Below are 9,032 nucleotides of genomic sequence, written 5' to 3' on the forward strand. Positions count from 1 at the left end.
ATACCTTTTGGCGGGAAAAAATGACACTTCCGGAATCAACAATCGGTAAAGTTCAGTGCAGATTTGTTTTATTAAACAGGGTATAATTGTAAAATTGCAATAAATCACACGCTGTGAACACAAACGGAAAGTCATATTTACTTTAAGTGATCATAAAGTGAATTTATTGCAATCTTAAGAGTGAAACAAACATATTTATTTTCATTTTGCCTGTTTGCCCGGAGGTAAACATAAGCCTAATGATGACCTAGTTTTTTGGTAAAATAAACAAATGTAAATTAAAAAGCTATAGAAAACATATGGTAATATCTAACTCACCAGTTTTTTGTTATTCTTTATGACGAAAAAAACCTGAACATCTACCAGGTATTTGTGCAAGGGCACTAAGTATTCATTCTAAAATGCCGTCCAGGCTTTTTTTAATGATGGTTAGCCTGGACCAGGTACATTTAGGGCACTAAGTAATACAGTACACTTATGTGGGTCTGTAAAACCGCCTCATTATATTTTATATCCAACGTCATTTGTCTGTTAACAAAAAAGTATAACAAAGTTTCCCTAAAATAGGTATCGAATAATTAATGTTGTAATGAGTATTTTATATGTCTACATAACCTGCCTGGATTAGGTGTAGGCTACAGGATCTTGCTAGTGTTCTGATAATCTAAAATAATAGACATTCATTGCAGGATTTGCCATAGCAAAAATCATAAAAAATTCTGTCCATGTACAATTATGGACAAGGTGTTCAAATAGATCTAGACCAACTTGCTTCCATTAACCAAGCAAGAAGAAAAACGAAAGAAAACAAGTAGTTCAATCTATTTAAATCTCTGAAAACTAATAGTCGCTTGAAAATACTACTGGCTTTTAAGTTATTTATTTAGGTTGATGGTATGCCTTAGAATGTTTGTTAAGCATGATAAACTTCTTAACATCTTTCATAATCATATTTGCTTCTTTAATGCAGTTAGCTTTGCATTATTTTGATTGTTTGAAGCTGGGTTTTTGTGTCACCTGAAAAGACGACATATAGGGGTTACTTTTGTTGGCGGCGGCGGCGTCCGCGTCCCATTTTCGCTTGTCCAGGGTATATCTCCTAAACTATTAGTGGTATCAACTTGAAACTTCATATGTACATAGATCTAATTGAGGGCAAGTGCAGTGCACAAGAACTGTTACTCTTGCTTCCATATTTTTAGAGTTATTGCCCTTTGTTATTTTTCATGCTTAAAGTTTTGTCCGGGGCATATCTTGTAGAATATAAGAGTTATCAACTTGAAACTTCATATGTAGATAGATCTCATTGAGGGCAAGTGCAGTGCACAATAACAGTAACTCTTGCTTCCATATTTTTTAAATTATTGCCCTTTGTTAATTTTCATGCTTAAAGTTTTGTCCGGGGCATATCTTGAAGAATATAAGAGGTATCAACTTGAAACTTCATAGCTAGATACATCTCATTGAGGGCAAGTGCAGTGCATAATAACAGTAACTCTTGCTTTCTTAGTTTTAAAGTTATTGCCCTTTGTTAATTTTCATGCTTAAAGTTTTGTCCGGGGCATATCTTGAAGAATATAAGAGGTATCAACTTGAAACTTCATAGCTAGATAGATCTCATTGAGGGCAAGTGCAGTGCACAAGAACCATTACTCTTGCTGCCATATTTTTAGAGGTATTGCCCTTTGTTAATTTTCTTGCTTAGGTTTTGTCTGTGGCATATCTCGTAAACTATAGGAGGTTTCAACCTGAAACTTATTCCGTAGGTATATCTGATTGAGGGTTCAAATGCCACCTACACTTGAAAGTTAAATGGCAACATCATTGTCTATAAATGAATAAAATGCCAATCTAACAGCTATAATATCGACAGTAAATAATTCGTCAGGCAACACATCCGACTTGCGGAGTTCTAGTTTCTGTTAAGAATCATTTTTGCATGCCCTAATTTTGATCACTTAATTTTGTCAAATTAAAATATGTGTATACATTCATCCAAACTAATATGACTACAATCTTTATTTATTTTTTAGGCTGACTTCTTAGTGAGCAAACAACAATAAAGGAAAATTATGGTGCTTAGCACTTTCCCATTTCTTCAAGACAACACCAGGCTAGTTAGACAAGGAGATACATTGTACAAGGTCAAAATCAAGTACACCAGCCTTGCTTTAAAACAAAAGCCGGAAGGATTGAATGCTAGCTCAGCTCATCAGCAAATTGAGCAGTGTTTTCGAGCCCTCTTGTATATGAATGAGAGAAATGTGGAACTGAAGCCAGTTTTGACAGAAGACTTCCTTATACGTCCGCAGAAAGTGCCATGGAGTTTTCCTAAAAAGTACAGCAATTATGGTTTTCATCAACATGGTGAAGCTTTGAAGGCGTATGATTATGTTTTTGAATTGAATGTATGCTCCAGGGAGTTCAAAAGTAAGCAACTGGAGGAAAAAAAGGTAACAAGTGCAAGTCCAAAGAAATTCTGGATCTTGGATGAAGAAACTGGACATTGTTCAGGTCAAAAAAGAGTAAAAGAAAAATCAGGGAAAGTTGAAAAAGAAAGCTCAAGTCCAAAGAAATTCAGTATCTTGAATGAAGAAACTGAACATTGTTCAGGTCCAAAAAATGTGGAAAAAAAATCAGGGAATATTGAAAAAGAAAGCCCAAGTCCAAACAAAAAAAATCCTTTGATTCACGTCACTAAAGAACATTTAAAAAATGAGAGTCTTACAGTGGGTAGATTTGGACGCACAAAAGATGGACAGCTATATAGAGTTGTACATTTATCTCCATCAAAGACAAATTTTGTAGTCAAAGGAAGTGTACGGGGAAAGAAGAGAAAATCTGAAATAGATGGTGAGAACCTTACCAAGGAAAAGAAAAATAAGAAGCATGATGAGGCAAGTATAAGTCAAGATCATTCGCCTCATACCAAAAAGAAAGATTCTTTTCATGCACAAAAACAAGAACATCAACAAAGAACAAGGAATAACCCTAGTTTATCCACATTGGGTGTAAGACCACGGAATTCTGTGAAATCCCCAATCATATTTTCAAGAAGTAGAGATATTAAGTACAGATTAAGGGATAGAAAAGGGCAACAAAAACTTGACGTAGTCCATGGTTTGAAAAAAGAAACAAGGTCAATGGAACATGGGAAAACATTGGAAAAGGCAGTTGAGCCCACTGCAAAAAGAATCAGAGGAAAAACTGCAACTAGTGAAGATACTGATGGCGAAGGTGAAAAGAGGGATCTTGTTAAAAAGGAAGAGGGTTTAAGAAGGCAAAATGTTCAAGGTACATCTAGGGTTAAAGCTTTAAGAGATAGAGCAAAAGTATCTGAAACGGAGAGTGAGAGTGAAGATAGTCATAGAGTTCCTGTAGTCCATGGTTTGAAAAAAGAAACAAGGTCAATGGAACATGGGAAAACATTGGAAAAGGCAGTTGAGCCCACTGCAAAAAGAATCAGAGGAAAAACTGCAACTAGTGAAGATACTGATGGCGAAGGTGAAAAGAGGGATCTTGTTAAAAAGAAAGAGGGTTTAAGAAGGCAAAATGTTCAAGGTACATCTAGGGTTAAAGCTTTAACAGATAAAGCAAAAGTATCTGAAACGGAGAGTGAGAGTGAAGATAGTCATAGAGTTCCAACAAGAGTTACCAGGCAAGGTATGGGTGGAAAGAATAAAGTGTATGGAAGTGAAAGAAAAGGTTGTGATCTCAGGGTAAGTATAAACTCTAGAAAATCAAGAACATTGGAAGTGTACAAAAGTAAAGATGATTCCTCTGATGATGAAACCAGTGATCCAGCTAAACACGAGAATCAGAGACATTCTAGAAGGCAAGTAAGACAACCGGAAAGGTATGATGCAGAAATGATTGATTCTCATGATCAACATAGCCACCCTAACAAAGGTAAAGCTCAGTCAGAATTTAGTCAGGAAAAGAACTCCCCAGTCCAAATGCAGCACAGGAGAAAATCAAGGACAACAGAAGAGTCACAGAGCAGTACGGAGGAATCTTCTGACTCTGAGAGTGACAATGAGAATGGTAAGAAAGTAACTTAATGAGAAAAGAATTAACAAATCTTAGTCGATACCCGCATTTCTCAAGTCAGCAGGAAAGTTAAAAACATAAATTTGTTGGGGAAAAAACATTTTATATCTTGTATTGAACCCTATGAAAGGGCATGGCAACCGAAACTGGTTATTGACGTAAAACATCAATGAATTTCACTTTGTATGAATGACAAATATTAACTAGATAGTCTTTACAGTCTTGTCATCATAATTTAAGGGGGAGTTTTTGTGGAGGCATAAATTTCAGCCTCTGAGCCAGGAGATAACAGTTGTGGGTTCAAGCTTCACCTGGCCCAGTTTCTTTTCAGTGGCCTCTGTTGACTACTGGTTTCTGCCAAGGAAACAGACTCTAGCATGATATTATAAACACTTAGGTTTCATCATAACTGAGCATAAATAGTGTGAACTAAACTTAAGAATATAACAATGGAAATTATTATTTTCTAGGCCAATCCAGACCCCAGGACAGGCAGACCAGGAGAAGCCTAAGACTTGAACAAGCTGCTGGTATGTAACTGGCAAAAACAGATTTGATTAACTTAAGTTAATGCTTAGCTTGAGAAAGAATCAGTTTTAACCAGAAACAAGTCTGAAATGCATTCCTTTAGTGGTTTGTAAGATGCCACTGCAAATGTAAACACTGGCGATTTATTCTTCAATCCTCTTTGAAACTGAACACTCCTTTAACACTTGGAAAAAGGATCATAGCAAGTTTAAAATCATTAAATGTACATGAATCCTCAGATTGAATACTCAATTTTCTGTAATTTCTTGCTTAATTCATATTTTATACCATTGTAGAGGTGCACGTTGTCAGTCCCAAGGTTTCAACTGTACGGCCGGTGAAGAGAGCAAACATATCCACAGATGCCAGAGCTGGTCAAATACCACAATCTAGGCCAATGGTAGAAATTCAAATTACCTATGAGTAAAAAATTGAATTAAGATTTATCTTTTTTTTTCTCATTTATTTTCAACATAAATCATATTTACATAATATATCAAAAACATATATATATATATATATATATATGTTAAAACATCTCTATGTTGTATTGAAAAATAATTTCTATCACACACGCACACATGCACGCACGCACACACACTCGCACACACACGCGCACACACACACTCAGAGTGATGTCCCTGTTTTGTTCAAAAGATTATTTTATTCATATTCATTAGTAAAATAACAATAATAAGATATGCATTGTTTAGGCTAAAGATTTAGATTTATGATTTATCTTGAGCTAGTCTGTTTTTGAAAAAATAAGTTTTTTCTAAATTTAAGCCTTGGTGTAAATTTTAACCTTGGCCATAGCTCATAAACTGTTGATATACTCAAAATATTGAAATGAAACTTGGTACAGATTTAATAGGGCCCATGACTCCGTTTATTAAATAAAAAGAATATGCTCCTTTTCAACAGGGTGTTGGTATTGGCCCTGCAGCCCTCTTGTTTAACTCGAAAATGTACATGTCGCTTTTAAAAAAAGACGCAACCCATGTATAATCCCAGTTTTGTTGTAACCTTAGTGTCGTCATAGATACCTGAGATATTAATGTGTTGTAACCTTAGTGTCGTCATAGATTAAGATACCTGAGATATTAATGTTGTTGTAACCGTAGTGTCGTCATAGATACCTGAGATATTAATGTTGTTGTAACCGTAGTGTCGTCATAGATACCTGAGATATTACTGTTGTTGTAACCGTAGTGTTGTCATAGATACCTGAGATATTACTGTTGTTGTTATCTTAGTGTCATCATATATCCCTCAGATATTACTGTTGGCAGTGTAAAAAATGTTAGTGATGGGCATAACTTCAAACCCATAAAAGAGTTCTTATATTGATAGAAAAGTTGTTTCAAATGTTCACAATGGCAATGCAAGAGAGTTTTTGCTTAATTCTCAATTCAGTTATCGCTGAATCTCTTTATTGTCTGAATCTCTTTATTGTTTCATTTTATTGTTCTTTTCTCTTATCATATTTTATATGATATTAAACGTATTTGCTTAAACATGTTTAATGTTGAATCGTTATAAAGAAATAAATATTGATTAAACCAAAGGCAATAAAAATTTGAGTAGTAAGTTCCATAACTCTCAGAGTTATGGAACTTACTACTCAAATTTTTATTGCCTTTGGCTATAGTCTGGCTATATTTTATTGATATATGGCTCTTGACCACCTGAGAAGAAAAGAACAGCGTTTGAAAACATAACACTTAAGTGTTTTAAATGGTTGTAAACATAAAACACCTCATGTTATTCTACGTTATTTTAATAGCAGACTGAAGAACAGCGTATGGCGGCGATGCGGAATGTGAGAGCCACTGTCAGTTACAGGGATTTACTGGCCAGTCGCAGGGATAGGCATGCTGTGGAAGAGGTTTGAAAATGTTTGTGTTTTGTTTTGCTCATCAGTAGGCAGATTGTTCAGAACTTTGATAATGTTAACAACGTAATTAATGTCATCGTTGTAAACTTTAAAAAAGGAACTATTTTGATGATGTCCTCATATGTTTAAATAAAACAAGTACAGCTGATACAGATGTCTATAATCTTTTATGAAATACTTTAGATTGCAAGTGTTTTCCATAGCCAAGAAGATTTGAAAGTTAACAACAATGATATTAACAATGTTGTTGTCTTTAACAAAGCTCTGAGCAATCTGCCAAATAACTGCTTTCATTTTAATACACACTTTTGACTTTCTGCACTAGGATGATGATTATATTGTCATCATTGATACTTATTTCAGTCTGTGTTAAAATTTCTACAGAAATGTGTCAAACTTGTTCTGACTTAACAAATTTCAACTGGTGAACTCAATTTTAATTTGCGTCTATTTGTCAGAACATATACCCTATTATCCATCATATAATAGATTTACTGTCCTTACAGGCGGAGAGAGCAGAAACCAACAAACTACAACAACTCTACCGACCCACAGTTCCTGCCCAGTTGCCACGACAACGGGGGTCAAGGACACAACAAGGGTCAGAAGGTCAAGGGTCCAGTGAGGATCAACAGAGAAAATTAAAAAGGCGCAGTTCAGGTCTCTGGGGAGCCATAATGGACCATCTTGTTACTCCGACTAAGAAATATATGTTTGGGAAGAAAGAGTAATAGTTTTAAATCAAGTTTGAATAATATCATGTTGGTTTTGAAAACAGTTATTTGAGCAAGTCATGAATCTCAATGAATTTGCAAAGTATATATTTGTAAATAGTAAATACGGTAGTTCTTTTCTTAAAAAACAAAGGTGAACCAGTCTGTTATAAAACTTGTATCATACAATTTATTGCAAATTGCTATAAATTAAAGCTGCACTCTCACAGATTGATGGTTTTGACAACTTTTTTATTTTTTGTCTTGGAACGAGCCAATTTTTGTGAAAAAACATGGAAACCAATGATGTAAGACCGCTGACAAAAATTTAGATCACAGATTTTTATATTAAAGTTCAAAAATTAATATTTTATGCACTTTTCTTAAAACATTAGTAACGGTTTAAGACATAAAACATTGATTTTCAAACGGAAATATGCAAATCTGCGATCTGATCATTTGTCAGCAATCTTTTATCATTGGTTTGCAGATATTTACGCAACAATTTGCTCTTTCCAAAACAAAAAAAAGTTGTAAAAACGTTAAATCTGTGAGAGTGCAGCTTTAACAGAGTTTTAAAACATGTTAATGATGTCCTTTAAAAAAAATTGTTACGGGTTTGTATAGTGCATGTTTGTATTAGTGTTTAATGTTAACTTTGTTATTAAAACTATTAAAAGTTGAAGATTTCTTGTGGATCAGCTTCTCTCCCAAATAAATCAAAGGGGATATTTGATGGTGATATGGCACTAGTACTTGGTCATTCATATGGTTAATGTAAAGGGTTGTTTCCCACTGTAAAATCATTTTGAGCAAGTTTTCACCACACACTCTTATCCAAGGTCAAGTCGAGGTCATGCTTATGTTATAGTTGTTACAAAGGTCATGGTCATGAAAATGACCGTTCATTGGCATATTTATAAATTGAATTGAAAGGATGTGCAATCATAGAAGGTATTGCAATAGGAATATAAATATTTAGAATTAACTTGTCCTCAATGTTATAATGTCATCCTGGAAAGGATATTAAAAAACTTTGGGTCCAACTTCCACAAGAAGGCTCTTAAAAAAACCTGTTCTTGCGTTTCGGCCTAGTTTCAACAATTATCACACCAGCTGTTTGGTTTAATGTGCGTTTTGTAACTGACCAAGTGTTGGCTTGTCCATCTGTGCCATGGCCATGCTTTATCGGAAATTAAAAAGAAAATAACTGACATATGTTTACCATGTCAAGTGCAAGTCTGTAGGCTGAAGGTCACATGCTAGGGTCATTGGTAAAAAATCCTTGTATTTCAGCTGACATCTGGGCTCTTACTTGGCCATGCATTGGAGGATGCCATATGTGCAATACCCATAATTGATATGGTCCTTGTATTTCGGCTGATATCTGGGCTGTAACTTGGCCATGTATTAAGAGGATGTCATGCGTGCAATACCCATGTCTGTAGGTCAAAGGTCAAGGTCACACTAATTGATACTTGTTATATTTTTAGGAGACTTGTTTGACATTGCTGTCATGTAAAGCTACTAATTACATTTGAGTCAAAGAACAATTTCAATTTACTAGCTTTCTCAGAAATGTCTCTCGTTGGCAAAACGCCAAAAAACATCTAGTTTGTAGAAGTTAGCTATTGTAACATAACCCAACTTTGCAATACTCATAAAATAGAGAAAACAAACCTAAAGTATGAAATTGCTTAAAATAAAATAGCTTGTAGTCCTTTTTCTCCTGTCTTAATGCCCATTTTGACAGGTCAGCTTAACCATTAGCCCTTTCTGCTCCTTATTACACATATTAATATACCCGTACATGTATCTTTTGTTTAAACTCTCACTGGACAAAT

The 9,032-nt window shown here is 34.7% G+C and overlaps 1 protein-coding gene across 6 annotated transcripts; it reads left to right on the forward strand.

Moving 5' to 3' along the window:
* The first annotated feature begins 16 nt into the window (after window positions 1-16).
* LOC128203750 (enolase-phosphatase E1-like) lies at window positions 17-7,868 on the forward strand. 6 transcript variants are annotated; one of them, XM_052905285.1, is made up of 6 exons: window positions 17-45; window positions 2,034-4,044; window positions 4,521-4,580; window positions 4,875-4,978; window positions 6,365-6,466; window positions 6,982-7,868. In XM_052905285.1, the coding sequence occupies exons 2-6, from the start codon at window positions 2,073-2,075 to the stop codon at window positions 7,204-7,206; spliced, it is 2,463 nt and encodes an 820-aa protein (XP_052761245.1). In that variant the 5' UTR covers window positions 17-45; window positions 2,034-2,072; the 3' UTR covers window positions 7,207-7,868. The 6 variants fall into 6 exon arrangements, with proteins under 6 accessions (XP_052761245.1, XP_052761249.1, XP_052761246.1 ...); XM_052905289.1 differs by lacking the exon at window positions 17-45 and adding an exon at window positions 69-258 and having other exon boundaries at window positions 6,368-6,476; window positions 6,982-7,119; XM_052905286.1 differs by lacking the exon at window positions 17-45 and adding an exon at window positions 71-258 and having other exon boundaries at window positions 6,368-6,466.
* The last annotated feature ends 1,164 nt before the right edge of the window (window positions 7,869-9,032 follow it).

Source organism: Mya arenaria, chromosome 9 (genome assembly GCF_026914265.1).
Source record: "Mya arenaria isolate MELC-2E11 chromosome 9, ASM2691426v1".
Taxonomy (NCBI): domain Eukaryota; kingdom Metazoa; phylum Mollusca; class Bivalvia; order Myida; family Myidae; genus Mya; species Mya arenaria.

What these genes read in the sequence shown, in the direction of transcription:
- LOC128203750 (XM_052905285.1), top strand. Translation starts at nt 2,073, where the DNA reads ATGGTGCTTAGCACTTTCCCATTTCTTCAAGACAACACCAGGCTAGTT. An exon ending in TGAGAGTGACAATGAGAATG is followed by an intron (nt 4,045 to 4,520) that starts GTAAGAAAGTAA and finishes ATTATTTTCTAG; the next exon opens with GCCAATCCAGACCCCAGGAC. An exon ending in ATAGGCATGCTGTGGAAGAG is followed by an intron (nt 6,467 to 6,981) that starts GTTTGAAAATGT and finishes CTGTCCTTACAG; the next exon opens with GCGGAGAGAGCAGAAACCAA.